The sequence below is a fragment of the Emys orbicularis genome, chromosome 5 (genome assembly GCF_028017835.1).
Source record: "Emys orbicularis isolate rEmyOrb1 chromosome 5, rEmyOrb1.hap1, whole genome shotgun sequence".
NCBI classification, from domain to species: Eukaryota; Metazoa; Chordata; order Testudines; family Emydidae; genus Emys; species Emys orbicularis.
Window position 1 is genome coordinate 46,940,367 of NC_088687.1, and position 19,628 is coordinate 46,959,994.

At 41.2% G+C, this 19,628-nt stretch overlaps 1 protein-coding gene across 3 annotated transcripts in view; it reads left to right on the forward strand.

Annotated features, from left to right (window-relative positions):
* The window catches only part of ABHD18 (abhydrolase domain containing 18), a 52,598-nt gene that overhangs the window by 16,566 nt on the left and 16,404 nt on the right, over positions 1-19,628 (forward strand). The window contains exons 3-8 of one of the 3 annotated variants that reach the window (XM_065404677.1): positions 10,720-10,804; positions 12,087-12,187; positions 14,391-14,469; positions 14,561-14,645; positions 16,204-16,231; positions 18,890-19,028. In XM_065404677.1, the coding sequence (XP_065260749.1) occupies positions 10,720-10,804; positions 12,087-12,187; positions 14,391-14,469; positions 14,561-14,645; positions 16,204-16,231; positions 18,890-19,028 (517 nt within the window). Of the gene's footprint in view, positions 1-10,719; positions 10,805-12,086; positions 12,188-14,390; positions 14,470-14,560; positions 14,646-16,203; positions 16,232-18,327; positions 18,417-18,884; positions 19,029-19,628 lie in introns of those variants that run through there. The other 2 variants (XM_065404675.1, XM_065404676.1) reach the window with 2 other exon arrangements.

Genomic DNA, 19,628 nt, shown 5'->3' on the forward strand with positions numbered 1-19,628 from the left:
CTAAGTTTCCATTGGTGTCTTCTATTAAGAAACCCAGTGCCACCAGCTCAGGAGCCTCGTGGTTCTACTCAAGCACTCAAGAGATCTGCTTCACCCAAGTGCTTTGGTCCCTGGACCCTTATGAGCCTACTCTGTCTGTCTGAAAGAGCATTCAGAAATCCACATGAGGGACTTCAGGGACAATCACGAGCAGTACTTTGCACGGGACCCATCATGGCCTGCACCCCCTTCCAGAACCTCATGCAGGTCTTTCTGAATCCTATATGGGATGCATCCTACTCGCAAGACTCCAGTTGCCTCTCAGGCAACTACAGCAAGGTCACCCTTCCCTTGTAGGTCTCACTCATCTGGCATATCATGCACCTGATGCAGAGAGTGAGCAAGAGGACTTTCAGAAGAAAGAAGCCCAACATGTCCTGACAGTGATTTTTGTTGTCTTCAGTGAACTGTTATAGCTTCAAACCAGCCTGATGACTGCTGGATCTTCCAGCAACTTCTCAGGAGATGACTGGGATTTCCAAGATGTCAGCTAAGTTTATATGACTTCTCTTGCACTACCTTCTCCATATTCTGCATATGTTCAGATCCCCAGCAGATTGGTAGTGCCAATAAATAACAGCTTAATGCACAGGCACCAGCTTCCTCTGGATCCCTGTTCCGCCCCAGGCCCTGCCCCCACCCTGACCCCTTCTCCCAAGCCCCCACCCATGCCCCGCCTCTTCCAATCCCTGCTCCACTCCCATGGAACAGCTGATCGAGGCGGGTGGGAGGTGCTGGGACGGAGCAGGAGGAGTTGATTGGCGGGGCCGCCGGCGGACAGTAGGCACTTGGAGGGATGGGGGAGGAAGAAGCTGGCTGCTGGTGGGTGCTAAGCACCCATTAATTTTTTTCCCCGTGGGTGCTCCAGCCCTGGAACACCCACGCAGCCGGCACCTATGGCTTAATGGAATCAGTTAGAGACCTTTGGACTCCTGCCTCTATGGTGCCTACATCTAAGAAAATGGACAGGTGCTATCAGATCACCTCCAGAGGCTTTGAATATTTCTTTAGCCATCTAACACTCGACTCTTTGATCATAGTCACTGTCCAAGAGAAGTCCAAATGACAAGGTCCACATAAAGCAATTCCCAGGGATAAAGATCTTAAAATGTTGGTGGACCTCTTTGATTGGAATTTGTATTCTTTAGCCATCCTATAAGCATTCATTATTAACTACCAAGCACTCCTGGCTAAATACAGCTTTCTTAACCGGGCTCATGCATCCCAATTCACCAACAAACTCCAACAGGAACACAACAAGGAATTTAAATCCCAGGTGCAGGAGGGACAGCTGGTTGCATGGCCCTCAATACAGGTTGCTCTCAACACCTCACCTACAGTGGCCTGTAATATGGCTAGCATAATAACAATTCATTGGGCCTCCTGATTGCAGTCCTTGAGAATACTGGAGGAGGCTCAAGCAACCATTGAGGGCTTCCCCTTTGAGGATTGTGACTTTAATAAGAATACTGATGAGGCTATTTGCTTGTTGAAGGACATCAAAGACAACCTTTTGCTCTCTGGGTGTATGCATCTTGGTTCCATGAAGGAGATGGTACAAGCCTCAGCCCTGTCCAAGGCAGACACAACCATCTGAGTACTCTTATAGACAGCAGAGACTGTTTGAGCCACTGAAGAAGAGGCAGAAGTTCCAGATGAAGATACCTTCTGCCCCTTCCTCCTCTGACGCACACCTTCCATCTACCTTGAAATAGCAGGTTTGAGTGTGCAGTTGAGAGCCTTGCAGAGCCAGCAGATCCAGCTCTTTCCCCCCCTTTTGAGAGCTGTTTGTTTGGGGAGGTAGGGAACCAAATTACCTGGGACCAAAGGGTTCTGGAGTCTTTTGGACAAGGATTCTCTATCCAGTTTCAGTCCCCTGCAAACCTCCCCACATCCCCAATCCCTTCTGGGACCCCTTCCATGAGGTATTGCTCAGGAAGGAAGTGGATTCCCTCCTGCAACTCAGAGCAGTAAAAGAATGCCCTTGGAATTCCAGGGCAGGGTGGATTATTTTGATCACAAGCAGAAAGGGGAATGGAGCCCCATCCTGAAACTGACTCAACAAATTCATCTGTGGGTTCAAGTTCAGGATGGTGATGCTGATGTCCATAATCCCCACCTAGGATCCTCAAGATCAGTTTGCAACTCTACTTACAAGACACATATTTTCATATTGCAATTCACCCGGCCTCAAAGAAATTTCAGGTTACTTGTGGGAAAGTCTTACTACTAATGCAGAGTGCTTCCCTGTGGCCTCTCTCTCTCTGACCTTGAGGGTCTTCTGCAAATGCGTGGAGGTCATGGCTTCACATCTGAGAAGGAAAGACATTTGAGTCTATCCTTACCTCAATGACTGGCTGATCCGAGCTGGTCACCTCAACACCTGAACGACTCTATTTGAGTAGTTCTGAATCTCTTTGCTGCATCAGACCTCAGTAAATGGAATGAAGTCCACTCTCACATCTTGTTAGAGCATAAAATTCATAGGGGCAGTACGGACTCCGGTCTGCCAGAGGACAGGTTTCTCACCATTCTAAGCTTTGTCAACAGCTTCATTCACACCCTTAACATTAGTCAGAACATGCCTAAGACTCATGGGTCACATGGCCTCCTGCGCCTACATGACACATTTGCAACCTGTACTCTATGCAAGGGTGGTCGAGATCAGTGTACTTACTCAGCAGGTACCTAAGACATGTTGGTCACAATCCCCCCAGGAAGTCCTTTCCTTGTTAGATTGGTCAAAGGACACTCTACATGTCTATAACAGATCCCCCATCTCCTCACCGGTCCCCAGCATGACATTGTTGACAGACACATGTACATTGGGAAACTCAGCTGGACCACCTCCAGACCCAGTGCCTCTGGCCCCGCTCAGGAATTGAGCCTTCATATAAACACCCTGGAGTTGAGACCCATTTGGCTAGCATACATAAGTCTTTCTCCTGGTGTTTCGAGATGCCATAGTACAGGTGTTTACAGACATGTCCTATAGCAACAAGCAAGAAGGTGTTGGTTTGTTGCCCCTGTGCCAAGAGACAATCCACCTTTGGCAGTGGTGCATCAGCCACCATCTTACCAGTAGTCCTCCACCTTCCCAGGCTATGAAACCTCCTGGTGGACCATCTCACGGGGTGGACAATACTCTGAGCAACTATTCAATAATTGTCCAATACTGCATTCGGCAAGACATCTTTCACAGGTGGTGATTCCCAAAATTGGGTTCTGGTTGGATGTGAACAGGTCAAGGAGTGCTGCAGGTTCTGCTCCAGAGGAGGAGCCTGTGCTGGCTCCCTGGACACCCTACTGAGCCCATGGCCACCAGGGCTCTTGTATGCTTGCCTCCTACCCCTGCCGATTCCCCAGATGCTGAGAGTTTTCAGGAAGATCATACAGGATGCATGGCCTGTACAGTTTTGGTATTCCGACTGCATGCACCTGTCATCATGGTCCCTGATCATGCTCCCAACACACCCAGACATGAATGCACAATTGGGGACAAGTCCTGCACTTGGATCCAGCATCCCTCTCTCTCACAGCCTGGATGCTGGCTGGCTAACATCTCTTGAGATGGTAGCAAGCCTTGTGGATGGTGGGGGGAAACAGTAGGTGAGGTATATCTTGACTTTTGGTAAGGCTTTTGATACTGTCTTGCATGACCTTCTCATAAACAAACTAGGGAAATACACCCTAGATGGAGCTACTATAAGGTGGGTGCAGAGCAGGTTGGAAAACCATTCCCAGAGAATCTCTGATTCACAGTCAAGCTGTAAGGAGATATCGAGTGGGGTCCCGCAGGGTTCAGTTCTGAGTCCAGTTTTGTTCAATATCTTAATCAGTGATTTAGATAATGGCATAGAGAGTACACTTATAAAGTTTGTGGATGATACCAAGGTGGAAGGGGTGGCAAGTGTTTTGGAGCATAGGATTAAAATTCAAACTAATCTGGACAAACTGGAGAAGTGATCTGAAGTAAACAGGATGAAATTCAATAAGGACAAATGCAAAGTACTCCACTTAGGAAGGAACAATCAGTTGCACTGTAGCCTGGCATGCATTCACCGCCGCGGTGCCTCCAGCTGGTTACCTTGGGAATGAGCTCTTCCAGCTCTGGAACACCTTCTGCTGGCCAGTGTCTCTCCTGCTGTCGCTACTTGTCTTACCGCTAGCATCAGTGTATGCCCCACGTTTCCCCCCTGGCCCGTGGTGCCCCTTCTCTGGGGTACTGCCCCGCAGCAGTGCCCCCAGACTCAGGGGTCCTCCCCTCCCTGGGAAACCCCAATCCCTTAATCCCACCTCACCTCAATGACCCACGGCCAGTCTTCAACTAGCCCCGTCCCTCAGGGGCAAACTGCAGTCTGAAGTGGTCACTCATTATCGGCAAGAGGGTTGGACTGGCTGCCTCTTCCTTCCCTGGCTGCTTCCCCACAGCCCCAGTACCTCCTCAGGCCTTGGAATCTAAGCCTCAGCGGGGGAGTTCACCAGGCTGGAGCTCCTCCTGCTCTTCCCAGCACTGCTCTGTCCAAGGTACCCCCTGTGACGGGTTGGATCACAGAAACCCCCTGGGAGCTGCCACCTGATGTGCCAAGACAACTTCTACCCCTGCCTTCCCTGCCAGCTCGGGGCCCCAGCACCCTGTCTTGCTGAGCCAGACACTCCCGTCTGCTCCAACAAAGACCCAGGGTCTGAATTACTTGCCCCAAAGCTGCAGGTTTACCTGAAAGCAGCTAACAGAAGTGTTCCTGTCTTTAACACTCAGATGCCCAACTCCCAATGGGGTCTAAACCCAAATAAATCCATTTTACCCTGAATAAAGCTTATATAGGGTAAACTCATAAATTGTTTGCCCTCTATAACACTGATAGAGAGAGATGCACAGTTGTTTGCTCCCCCAGGTACTAATACATACTCTGAGTTAATTAATAATTAAAAAGTGATTTTATTAAATACAGAAAGTAGGATTTAAGTGGTTCCAAGTAGTAACAGACAGGAAAAAGTAAGTTACCAAGCAAAATAAAATAAAACGCGCAAATCTATGTCTAATCAAACTGAATACAGATAATCTCACCCTCAGAGATGCTTCAGTAAGTTTTTTCCTCAGACTGGACACCTTCCAGGCCTGGGCACAATTCTTTCCCCTGGTACAGCTCTTGTTCCAGCTCAGGTGGTAGCTAGGGGATTCTTCATGATGGTTCCTCCCCTTTGTTCTGTTCCACCCCTTTATATATCTTTTGCATAAGGCGGGAATCCTTTGTCCCTCTCTGGGTTCCCACCCCCTCCTTCTCAATGGAAAGACTTAAAGATGGATTCCGGTTCAGATGACATGATCACATGTCACTGCAAGACTTCATTGCCCACTTGCCAGCACACAGGTATACAGGAAGACTTACAGGTAAAACACACCCATCTGCAGACTATTGACCTGGTTAATGAGAGTCATCAAGATTCCAAACCACCATTAATGGCTGGCACTTTGCATAATTACAATAGGCCCTCAGTTATATTTCATATTTCTAGTTTCAAATACAAGAGTGGTACATTTGTACAAATAGGATGATCACATTCAGTAGATTATAAGCTTTGTAATGATACCTTACAAGAGACCTTTTGCATGAAGCATATTCCAGTTACATTATATTCACTCGTTAGCATATTTTTATGAAACCATATAGACTGCCATGTCACACCCCTTCTGCTTGCAGGCAGCCAGTCTTTCCCTCTCCAAGGCTGGAGAGAGACTGGCAGCCCTCTGGCCCTGCTGCCCTTTTATAGAGCCCAGCCTGGTCCTGATTGGCTGCCTCCCAGCCTTCTCTGATTGGCTCTCAGCCCCTAGCCCTCCCAAGGCCTGGCTTTTTACCCCTTCTGAGCTGGAGCGGGGTGACCACCCCGCTACACACACACATACAAAATGGGAAATGACTGCCTAGGAAGGAGTACTGTCGAAAGGGATCTGGGCGTCATAGTGGATCACAAGCTAAATATGAGTCATCAGTGTACCACTGTTGTAAAAAAAGCAAACATAATTCTGGGATGTATTAGCAGGAGTGTTGTAAGCAAGACACAAGAAGTAATTCTTCCACTCTACTCTGTGCTGATTATCCCTGAACTGGGGTATTGTGTCCAGTTCTGGGTGCCACATTTTAGGAAAGATGTGGACAAATTGGAGAAAGTCCAGAGAAGAGCAACAAAAAGGATTAAAGGTCTAGAAAACATGACCTATGTGGTAAGATTTGAAAAAATTGGGTTTGTTTAGTCTGGAGAAGAGAAGACTGAGAGGGGACATGATAATCGTTTTCAAATACAAAAAAGGTTGCTACAAGAAGGAGGGAGAAAAATTGTTCTCCTTAACCTCTGAGGATAGGACAAGAAGCAATGGGCTTAATTGAAGCAAGGGTGGTTTACACTGGACATTAGGAAAAACTTCCTAACTGTTGGGGTGATTAAGCACTGAAATAAATTGCTTAGAGAGGTTGTAGAATCGGATCATTGGAGATTTTTAAGAGCAGGTTAGACAAATACCTGTCAGCGATGGTCTAGATAATACTTAGTCTTTCCATAAGTGCAGGGGATTGGACTAGATGATCTCTCAAGGTCCCTTCCAGTCCTATGATTCTAATGACTGGTCCCTCTCTATAGCGATTCAAAACATCCTGACTTGCAGCAGAAAGTACTCCCCTGGGCTGACCTATGCTGCTAAATGGAAGAGGTTCTCTATCTGAGTGTTGGAGAGTCATTTTACTCCTTTGGGAGCACATTTAGCTGCCATTCTGGAACTACCTCCTCACCTTAAAGCATTCGGGTCTTTCTATCAGCTCCCTAAGAGTGCACCTAGCAGCTCTCTCTGCTAATCATCCTCCAGTAGAAGGCCACGTTGTCTGATAGAGGCTAGATTTCTTAAAAGCCTCTCATTTGTGACTGGGACTATTCAGCTTGGAAGAGAGACAAGTAATGGGGATATGATAAAAGTCTATAAAATCATGAATGGTGTGGAGAAAATGAATAAGGAAGTGTTATTTACCCATTCACACAACATACAAACTAGGGATCAGCTAATCAAATTAAAAGGTGGCAGGTTTAAAACACAAGGAAGTACTTCTTCACACGACACACAGTCAACCTGTGGAACTTGTTGCCATGGGATGTTGTGAAAGCCAAAACTAACTGGGTTCAAAAAAGAATTAGATAAGTTCACGGTGAATAGGTCCATCAATGGTTATTAGCTAAAATAGTCAGGATGCAACCCCATACTCTGTGTCCCTAAGCCTCTGACTGCCAGATGCTGGGACTGGACGACTGAATGGATCTCTTTGAAGCACGTTGGATTGGGCACTGTTGGAAGACCGGATACTGGGCTAGATGGACCATTGGTTTGACCCAGTGTGGCCATTCTTACGGCTTTTCACCATGTCCCTCCTGGGACATCAACAGTGTTTTAACAGGTTTGATGGGCGTTGCCTTGGCAACCTGTTCCTTGCACCACTCCTATGAAGACTGTCTTCAGCCAGAAGAACAGGAGAGATTCCGGCTCTTATGGCAGGATCACCTTATACAATAATCCATTAGAAAAAGTGACAATAAGACCTCACCTGAAGTTTTTACCCAAAGTGGTTTCTGATTTTCCTCTTAACCAGATGATCCACCTGCTTGTCTTCTTTCCCAAGCTTCATGTGATCTGGGGAAAAGCTAAACGGCACCACATCTTGGACATAGGTTTCTTTCTTACTATCTGGACAGAAAAATCTTTTTAGGAACTCTCCTAGATTGTGCCTAACATTTGCTGACAGAATAAAGGGCCAACCTGTCTCCACTCGGACTGTATTAAGACATGCTATGTGGTGACCCACCTGGGCAGAGTAGGATCTGTTCCACCAGAGCTCAGGCTGACTCTGCGGCTTTCCTGTGAGGTGTCCAAATCCCAGAGATTTGAAAAGCATCTGCCTGGAGTTCATTTCACAGCTTCCCCCAGCACTATTCCATGGTGGAGGGCTCCACATTAGATGCCTGCTTGGCTGAATTGTCATGCAGTCACCATTCCAGTAGACTCCGAGCACCTGCCACAAAGGCATGAATTACTTCTTGTGAGCAACCAGAAGAGGAATGCATGTTAACAGTCTCTCAAAAAACCAATGGTTGGTTACCCTACAATAACTCTATTCACATGTATTCCACAACCCACTCTTCTTCCCTACTATGGCAGAGTCCCATGGGAATAAGAGTCCCATGGGACCATATTTCATGGTCTGCATGTAATGGGAATTTTCAAACCTCAACCATACTACTTTAGTTCTTTGTTGTATAAAATGCTCATAATTTGTGCTGCTAGTTCTGAAACTAGTGGTAGGAATCCCCATTCTCATCCTATGAAGTCACTGGGACAGGGTTTCATGGTTAATGCTAATTTTGGGTGTTGATATGTTGTACGGCAAGTCACTTGAGAATTTTGGCCCAATACCAACTGACTTCATAACTTCCATTCAACCTTTGTCTCTCTCCATTGAAAATAGATTAGGGGAAAACTTCAGAGCTGTTTGTTACATGTAACATTCTATTATTAGAAAAGGTCATCCTTTTGAGGATCAAACTCATTTTAATTTGGATGAATGGGAAAGGGAAGCATTTGCTGAAGATGAGTTTATTTTCTTTGTAACTCTGTAACAGGGTCACTTTTTCAGATCGTTACAAGCATTTATATAGAAAAACAGAATGGCATTTCCTATATATGTTCAAAATAAAATTCCAAAGGGTAATCTGGATGAGATGCATCAGAGATATTGTAACATTTGGGGGAATTATCTCTCAACCACTAATGCTCCCAGAAAATCAGTAGAGTCAGACAAAAGCACTTGAATATTTTCCAGAAAGCTGTCTAGTTACATGTATCTGAAATAATGGGTTAAAATGGAAGCTATTTTATAACTAACTATAGCATTTGTTATAATTCACATTTCTGTATAATAGGGATTTAAAAAAACGAAAACCCAAACATACCAACTAGTTAAAAATACTATATTGTGGAGTAGAAATTGGTTAGATTGCAGGATATACTGGGGGGGGAAGTAAGCATATTCCATGTGTGTAATAACATATTGTAAAACTAGGGAAGTATGTGTCACTTGATATATATTGCAGGTGCAAATGTACCTATAATTATGACTGTAGTTCTGACCCTGACATCTACTGGAATTTTCTTCCTGAGTAAAGGTTCAGGAAAAACAGAAAATACAAAGAGATTGAGAGCTAGCCACTCACCAGTGTTCTCTTTTAGAGACACTGATACTTTTCATGCCAGTTGATTTATTGCCAGCTCTTATTCTTATATTATGTCCTAGCAAAGGTCATAAGCTATTGCTGGAAAAAATGTTAGCCCACTTTCCCCCTGCCAATGCAAGATCTAATCCCTATGTAGTAGGCTTAGCTAATGTTAACTTACTTTACTAAGCTTTATTCCACGCTGGAGATGTCACTTTAGCGGTGTTCTGTAGTTGGTTTCCCTATAGGGGATCACATAAGTACCATTTTTACCATATTTGAGATTGAATTAAAACTCTGCCCCAACACCCTTGCCTTGTGCTATGGCCCTGTCCCCGTCCCAAGTAGCAGCAATAAACTGGCCTGCCTCCTCTCCAAGCAAGACAAAGGCAGTAGCATAGGCCCTATATGTTTGTCCCTGGTCTTACTTGGCAGCAGCGGTCCCCTCTCCCTCACTCTGAAGAGGCAGGAGTGAGGCCTCAGTGGGTATGTGTCTACACAGCATAGAAAAACCTGTGGCTGGCCCGTGCCAGCTGACTCAGGCTCAGGCTGCAGGGCTGTTTCATTGCTGTGTAGACTTCCAGTCTTGGGCTGGAGCCCAAGCTCTGGGACTCTCCCACCCTGGAGAGTCCTAGATCCCAGGCTCTAGCCTGAGCCTGGAAGTCTACATAGCAATGAAACAGTCTTGCAGCCCGCGAACCTGTGTCGGCTAGCACTGGCCAGCTGCCGGTGTCTAGTTGCTGTGCAGACATATCCAGTGTTACACCCTGGGTCCTGGGCTAATTTGCTGTGTTGGGCGGACCCACCGTTTCACTTTTCTTCTGAGGTAGTATTGGACAGGGTCCTCTAGAGCCATAGGTCTTGCAGTTAACACCCTATTGAGGTGCATGTAGCAGTTAACCCCTCTCAGATCTATTATTTCACATAATCTGCAGATTCAGGTAGGTGTCACTGCATCAATTAGGCTACACTTTCAAGTATTTCTTTGCAACAGTGAGGACTAAACTTATTTTTTCTTAAAATGAATGGTGTAATCACACGACTCCAGGAGCTAGTATCCTAGGCCTGGGCCTATAATGTTTATGCCTTTATCTGACCTAGGCTGAAATTCGAAGTTAAGTCTTGATAAAAAAAGTTATAACATAATGTTTTAAAAACTTGGCGAAACCAAGCAGTGTAGTAAAATAATTCTAGCCATTCCTTTTCTGCGAAAGCCAAACTGATACAGCTCTCACTAGGCTGGTTTACCCAGAAATGAGAAGTTGATTTTTAAATTAAATAACTTCCTGGTCTTTGTCTCTCCTTTAGTTTAGCCTCTTTCATACGGGAAAGATGTACTAATTCAGATAAAAGCATGACTTCTGATTTTGATGTAAAGAAATACTCCGTTAAAAAAGGCTTGACTCTCTTCTGTATCTTGCTTTTTAACAGAATATTTGAATTCAGAAAGATTATTGGAAACCGGGAAAAATGCCAGAAGCTGGTTTCAAGAGATTATCCAGTGTTCATTGACAAGGTATTCAATAGCAAAAAATGTAACTGTAACTAAAATTACGTTCTCACATATTATGTATGAGTGAAGTGAAATGAAGTCTTTAGTAAGCTCTCTGTACTGGAGAAGAAAGTAGTTAGGTTTGGTGCAATGTGGATTGTAGGTTTTATTGATATTTTGGCTCAGCCCAATGTCAGTACAGCATATGTTACTGATTTGGGATCAGAATTCAGGGCCTGATCTTGGGCTAACAGAGTGGCAGAAGGAACGTGGTAAGCATTTGCAGGGGCAGTATGTAGTTTGCTTCTCTCGCTAGTAGTTCCTCTCTCTGACTGAGGAGTAGCATTGAAAGATTCCAGAGGGATGCACCCAGCTGTCCTTTGGTGAAAATATTCAAGAAAGGAGTAAATATATAGGGGAGGGTGTAGAGGTGGTTGGAGATTATAGGATTCCACTGGGAAAAAGAAGAAAGCGTACTTTGCATGTAACTAGATATGTAGCCAGTCAGTATTATTAAAGAAACACTTATTATGGTAGTGCCCAAAAGCTCCAGTGAGGATTTAAGGACCTGTTGTGCTGGGTGTGACACAGACACATATAAGGGACAATCCTGTCCCTGAGATTATAAAATCCAAAAGGTATAAACAAAGGGCTGGGAGGGAGAAGTAACATACAAGCAAATGAAAATGGTGACTGGCATGGTTCTGTAAACCAGATATTTTGGTATTTTTCATTGAGAGTAGAGGTAGTATGAGGGGAATGTCAGGACCGTGGGAGTTAGTAAGGAAGAAAGGAATGGGAAGGTGAGAAGTTGTTACAATTAGTCATCTGTCTGTCCATCATCAGCAGACAGGTTTTTACATCATTGCAGAGATGAGTTGTAAGAAGGGATTTAAAAGGATAGAGCAATAGCTGTACAGATTTTATTGTGAAGTTTTTCCCATCCTTTGGGGTGGCATGGGAGAAAACACAGGTATGTCCTATCTTAAAGAATTGTTTAAAATTTATTTGTTTAAATTTTTTAACAAACAAATAACCCCCCCCAAACCCTATTTAGGCTTTAATTGCATTAAAAACTGAATTTTGTTATAACTGAGCTGATTTTTATTTAAGTGAGTAGGCTTGTGGTAGACTTTTTTTTAATGCTCATGTAATGTGATGATTGAAATTATACTTTCAAAACTGCTTGTGGATTTTTGTGCTAAAATTTGATTCCCGCCTAGGAACTCATATATTAATGTTCAGCCTTCAGTGCATATAATGTATGCTGATCATACACACTTTTAACTTTCAGTTCTCTCCATAGGTTGAGGAGCAATCAGACTGTAAAATACTTGATGGGCACTTCATTTCCCCTTTGATTCACTACATTCCCAATATCCTGCCAACTGAATCCATCATAGCAAGGTAAGGAAAAGGAAGTAACAGTTTGGTTCTGAAACTAGCTCTGTAGAGAAATCAAAGAAATCTGTATTATAAAAATTACTTATTCTACATTCTTTATTACAGCTACAATCTGAATACTCAGTTTTGTTTTAAAATGGTTCAGACTGTGATCTCTGTTTGAAAAATATTTAGATGTTTTAAGTTAGAATGAAAACACAGGTAGTTCATTTGATGGTTCCATCCTTGGATGAATGATTTATTTTCTAGATGCGCTTATTCTAAATTGGAGGTGGCCCTAGCAAAACATGATGTGTTATGTGAAAGAGGTGGTTTAATTCTGAAAATGGAAATGTAATCCCATTAGAAAAGTTTTACATGTTCATTTAGTAAAATAATTAATGGAACACCTATAACTGTATTTTGGTAACTAGTTTTGACACAGGAAAGCCAGAGAATTCTAATATGACTATGATCTGTTCTTACCTACCTCCCTTTGTAAAGGGAGGGAAATGATTCATATATAAGCAAAAGTACTAACAAACAGCCTTGACTTGGATTTACTAGTCTTTGTCAGTCTGCCACAACATCAAGTAATGTTTTGAGACTGATTTCTTCCTTTTTTAAAAAGACTTGTTTTGTTTTGTTTGTGAGATATACAACTCACATCGCATGTCCAAGATGGAGAAATGCAATTCCCTTGCAAATATGAATTTTTGTAAAGGCCAGCAGTTTATCCAAGAAAATAGTTTCTCATTTCTGTATTTTCCTAAGAAACACTCCATATTTATTAACTTATTCCACTTATTATCAGAATTTAACCATATATGTATGCACATGTTAACTTCAGTGTAGCTCATACATTGAATTTGGCCTATGTTTTCTATTTGAGAAGCCAAACAACGTAGTAGTACCCTTGAAGAAGTCTTGTCACGCTTACACACTCAAGCAGTTGGGTGGTGGTGGTATACTAATGTTCTCACCGAGCCTTGCTTTGGAGGTAGGGTGGGGAGCATCATTTTTTATTGGCTTCTTGCTAGCAGAGCTAGACTTCTTGCTAGCAGAAGTCTTAAGTTTTTCAAGCTTTGCTTTGGGCATAAAAATTTACCTCAATCTAGGAGGCCTTGGTGTCATGACATCAACAGCTGTGACCAGTCAATACATTTTTTGTTTGTTTTGTTTTTGTTTTTGTTTTGTTACAGCTTACCTTCTCTGAAGACATTATTCAAAAAATGCTCAGTAGGCTTTTTACTCCCTGTTGTTGGGTATAAAGGGAGTCACTACTTAAAATTCCTGGCCTAACTGATACCACATCTGAAAATGCAATTTACTAATAGTTTCCACATACTGTCATGCAGTGGTTAGATAAGTTATAGGTGCTATTAAAAATCCAAAATACATTAGATAAGATAAAGACAAGTTGTTTTTCTTTCAAGCTCATAACATCAAATTAAATCCATTAATAAAAGTTATTTTGAGCTTTAAGTAGTTTTCATGTGTGAAAAGCAGCACTTTGGTAGACTTTGAGTGCTTTTCAAATATGGATAGTTTATGCAAAAACGTTTACTCACAACTAGCTAAAGAAGCAAGTTTTATTGCAACAGGACACCCCCTTGTGGTGAAATACCAATAGCTCAACAGAAGTGGTTTGCTTGTGTAGGTTACAGCTGGCCTGAGAAAAGCTTGGTGGGGTGTAAGGGAGGGAGTAACTGAAGAAACTGAGTGATTTTTTTGCAGGGGTGGGTGGGAAGGAGAGAAGGGAAGAAGGGAAAACTGTTTTTTTATATTTATATAGAAACACTTGTTAGCTGTATTTTTTTAAAAAACAACTTTATAGTTCCTTTTTAATTTTCAGTTTCAGTTCCCCCCCACTTAAGGAGAAAAGTGTGTGCTGTTTAGGGGATCTAGCCACACTTGCCTAATCTCAGGCCCCATGTCTCTATTCAGTAAAGTTTAGAATACAGTAATGAAGTAGTAATCTCATTTGGAGTGTGACCTTTCAGCTCATAACTCCCTTTCTTCTTGGTGCTTGTGACTTTCTGAAGGTGAAAACTTTTGGATGTGTTCTTAATTTCATTCATGAAAAAATTATATTGCTAGACTAATAGCAGTTTGCCTGAGCCTGTAACGAAACTGTTTTTTAAGGGTGTAGTTTGGTGGTTTAACTTGCATGAGTGTGAATATCTTGCTGTGTTATCATGTATATTAAATAGTGTGCTTTTGATAGGTTTCAATTCATAATACCCAAGAGATGGAACAGCAAATACAAACCTGTGTGCATTCATCTAGCAGGCACTGGAGATCATGTAAGTATATAAAACTTTAATTTCTCATTAATACTTTTAAGTTTAACAGTAATCTTTTAACTGTATTCTTGTTTAAACATTTCCTCTTTAGTACTACTGGAGAAGACGCACACTAATGGCCCGTCCAATGATCAAAGAGGCTTGCATGGCTTCTCTATTGTTAGAAAACCCTTACTATATCCTTTTGTTGAAAACAAAATGCTTTAACATGTCTCAAAGTGCTAACCAAGGGGAGGAAGATAGAATAACATTATTTTATCAAGTATTAGAGGGGTAGCCGTGTTAGTCTGGATCTGTAAAAAGCAACAAAGAGTCCTGTGGCACCTTATAGACTAACGAATGTATTGGCGCATAAGCTTTCGTGGGTGAATACGTCATGCGTCTGACAAAGTGGGTATTCACCCACGAAAGCTTATGCGCCAATACATTCGTTAGTCTATAAGGTGCCACAGGACTCTTTGTTGATTATTTTATCAAAATGGTACAGGTTGCATAGATGAGTGGTTTTCAACCAGCGGTACACAGAGGTCTTCCAGGGGTACATCAACTCATCTCGATATTTGCCTAGTTTTCAACAGGCTACATAAAAAGCACAAGTGAAATCAGTACAAACTAAAATTTCATACAGACAATGACTTGTCTATACTCCTCTATATACTATATATTGAAATTTAAGTACAATATGTATATTCCAATTGCTTTATTTTATAATCATATGGTAAAAATGAGAAAGTATGCAATTTTTCAATAATAGAGTGCTGTGACACGTTTTTGTATTTTGATGTCTGATTTTGTAAGCAAGTAGTTTTTTAAGTGAGGTGAAACTTGGGGTATGCAGGGCATAGTAGTCTGGAAAGGTTGAGAGCCACTGGCATAGATCAGTTGAAAGTAGGGATATGGCTGTTGGTCATAGAGACGTGACTTCTTACTGTAATCTTATTACATCAACCAAAGTAGTATCTCTAAGTGCATAACCATGGAATACAATGCAGATGATGTGTTAGACTGGCTATGTCATAAGGTGTTGCTCTTCTGAACTTAAAAAAAAAAAAAAAACTTCCAAACCACTCTCCTTGGTTACTGGGGTACTAGTTTGATACTGATCTCTCTGTAACCCAGTCATCAAAGTACTTGACAAACTTCTCCTAGCCATGGCCAAATATGTCCTTTTTTTTTGAGGGGGGAGGGGAGAGGGTTGTGGGTTTTTTTTTTTTTTTTTTTTTTTTTTTTTTTTTTTTTGACAAAATGTCTCTCCTGCCTTCACTTGTTGAATACAAACTGTTGGTACTACAAATCCCTTTGATAGTGTTCACCTGCCTTATCACTAACATTTTAGGCATTTTTTCTCTCTGTTGACAAAAGCTACCAGCCTGAATCCATCCTCCTTTCCAATGTTGGGTAACTGCCCCCAAATGCCTACACCAGGCTTCACGCAGAAGAATCAGACTATCACACTTCATTTTTTTCCTTTACTACTTACTTCATTAGCGCACTGTCCTAAATTATGAATGACTTCATCACAATTTACACTTGATTTTATTTTGTACCAATAAAACAATGTAATTGGGTAATAACTTAATTTACAGAATTTAATTCTTCATTGTACTGCTGACAAGTGATTTTTAATTTTTGTCTCAATTTTAAAATGTAAGAGTTAAAATAAAAAGTTATGTAGTGATGCCTAGAAAATGAATATATTTACATTTGTTTATTTTCTTTAACTTGAGTCTTTACATGGCTGCAGAAAACCTAAGGACCAAATGTAAGTATTAAGATTACTTCTCACAGCTATTTTCTGTCCTCAAGACACTGGGTTTGTTAAGAAGACCAGAAACTTAAAACATAGAAACCTTGATAATGTATTATAAATAGCAGCAAATTTGGCTCAGCTATACCTTGTTTATGTGAAGTTGTAAACACTTTGCTTGACTGCTTTATGTGGATTTTATGCTTAAATGCCTAGGTTCGCACTTTCCACCCAAAGTAGATGGACTTTTTTAAAAAAACCACATCAGCAAGGGTGCAACCAAGAAACAGTGCATTTTACCAGTTTGTACATTGCACTTGTCCAAAATCTACAACATATTTTTTTGTGCAATATTGAGTATCTTTGAAGAAATAGTTTTTGGGCAACATTTAAGTATCTAAAGTTAGGCAACTGAATAAGTGACTTGATTTTCACAGATACTGGTTACCCTGAAGCTCATGCTAGTGGGAGTTGCAGCGTACCCAGCATCTTTGAAAATCAAGTCACTTATTCAGTTGCCTAAATATGGACTTAGAAGCCTAATCTTAGGGACTAATTTATAAAACAAAACAAAAGGTTGGACTTTGTATTTGCAAGTGGTAGAATATAAATAGGACAATAGATCCTGTATCTGAGGCAAAATAAAGGTGTTAGTTTGCCAGCTGTTCCTTGCAGATGAATAGTTATAAAAAGATTAAATGGAGGTGACTGGTTTAAAAAGACTGGTTTAATTCTGCTTGCTTAGCTATCTCCAAAAAGAAGAGGAAACTAATCTGTTTTTAAACTACAATTCTTAGAGCTTGTTGCTTTCAGTAGTGCTTCATTAACATGTGCCACAAGTTAAACATTTAATTTTCTTCTAATTTAAAAGCTAATTAAGAATTTACCCTTTGAGAGAAGTATCAGAGGGGTAGCCGTGTTAGTCTGGATCTGTAAAAAGCAACAGAGAGTCCTGTGGCACCTTTAAGACTAACAGATGTATTGCATGCATCCGACGAAGTGGGCATTCACCCACGAAAGCTTATGCTCCAATACATCTGTTAGTCTTAAAGGTGCCACAGGACTCTCTGTTCACTTTGAGAGAAGTGAAAGTTAAAAGCAGTAAAAAAAAATAGCCTTGAGTACCTTCCAAAGTAATTGTTGCTGCATTATAATTAGTTTATTGGTCTGAATAATTTAGTAAATCTTAATTTAAAAAAATCCCAATAAAGGATTTTTTGGGAAAGTGTTCTCTTTGACAGATACGTTTTGTTTTGTTTTTAAAGATATCATTGTTTTGATGATAACATTTGGCATTTTTAAAATCACAGTAAGACACACCAGGTAGGTACAATGCTGGAATATAGTTAGTGGGTTTTCTGCTACTGGCATATTATTTACCTCAGAAAAACAAAAAAGTATAAAAATCTTTCCTCCACTATGCAAATTCTATGCACTAGTCACAGCTGTCCAACTTGATAGAATAATACTTCCATCTTGCAGATAATGGGCAAATGCTCTGTTGTCCCAAACTCCAATTTGCACATTTCAGTAGAAGGCTTCAAAGCAGTATTAGCACTCTAAGGAATGTACTTGTAAATCATTGAATTAGCATGACAGTCATAGTAGAGAATTGAAGTACCTTTAATAACAAAGCACTAAGCAATAGGAGGAGTGTTTAAAATATCCTAAAAATATTGGTCCGCAACAGCCATTGATATCCTTGCTTCTCCCATGGCTTACAGAACAGTTCTAATAGGCTGTACTCCTGCCTCAAAATGTATCCCAAGTATAGTGATATTTTGGCACAAGAGGGCTATAGCCTTCTGTAACTTAGAGACATGATGTCAAAAACATGATAATATTTACAATAAACTGTTTTGTCCAAGCACAGTGCTGTAGTTGTTCTGTAAGCCATACTCCATTCACTTAAAAGTGTTCAGCACATGGAGTAATTGCACCGTTGAGCCCCAATATGCAAACAACTACTAGACTTTTGGTCACTGTGAGAGTTCAAACTGAATAGCTTTCAATTTTTCTTTTTTGTTTTCTTTAAATTTGTTTAATGCATTGTAGGAGACACTACACGGATTTCTCAGTGCAGTGACAAACTTCCCACTTTATAATTTCAGTCTTACAGTGGCACTGATGATTGCTCCCAAAGCTGACTTTCTGATTGCTCTTCACATGTTGTATGCAATTTTTCAGTGATGTAAAACAGGTAAATAAGGAAAAGAGGTTGTCTCTGCCAATGACTTCTTGTATACCTAGCACTGTATCACTTAGCTTTGTTTGATTTAAAATAAAAAGGATCGTTGTTACTTCATAGCACAGAAAATTACTGCTCGTGAGTTTCCAGTGCTTGCAGTACCTCAGTTATTTGAAGATATGGTGTTCCCTAATTCTACACTAGTAATTTAGAAGATGCTTATTTCTAGTCCTCATTTAAGCCTGGATCACAAAAAATTAGAAGAAGAAACAAACACACGTCCTGTGGGCCTTGAATGCAGAAAGATACTGAAGACTTTGGACTCACTCCTTCTCTTATTGAATTCAATAGAAATTCAGTCATTGGCTTCATTGGGAGTATGACCAGGCTCTGTTTAAGGGTAAAAGTAGACTGATTAAATGAAGACTGTGCAAATCTGATATTGGAAAATAAAATACTTCTTTTTTCTTTTCTGGTGAGGAAAGAAGATCAAGTTTAAAAAATGTCTCGGACCTGTTTGTGATGGGAGGAGCTCTTGTTTTAGAATCAGCAGCTCTTTTGCACTGGCTAGAGAGAGAGGGCTATGGACCTCTAGGGATGACTGGAATATCCATGGGAGGACATGTAAGCCTTTATATTTACTGTTAGAAATTTGTTTTATCTTTTTTTTTTTTTTTTATTTCTTGGCATTCTATATGTATATTAATAACTAGGGAAACCTAACCGTTTACAGTGTTCATAGGCTGATTATTTTAACATGAACAAGTTTAGAATAACGAGCAACATAACTTGATATTTAGGCATGACATGCCATTATTGAGAATATGCAGATGTATTCTCACTGTATATATACCATAAAACTCTCTTACAGATGAATGTTCAGGTTGTAGCAGTGTAATTCTCAATAACTTTTATTGTCATGCTGCTTAATCTGTTAATTTAGCTATTTAAATTTTGACAGACTGTAGGGCTCAGACCCTGTGGGTGAACAGTCCTCATCCTCAAAGGAAACCTCTACAAACCTTTCAAAAGAATGAGCCTGGGAACTTAAATTCGTAATTCTGCTAGACACTAAAAATCATGGACTGAATACAATTACTGGATTTATAGCTTATTACAAAAATCTATAACCCACTAACAAGTCCCCAGCTGCTTTCTCCCTCTCCCCTTTCCTCCCTATGACTGGAGGGACGTTAATGGGCCACTTCACCTTGAATGGTCCTT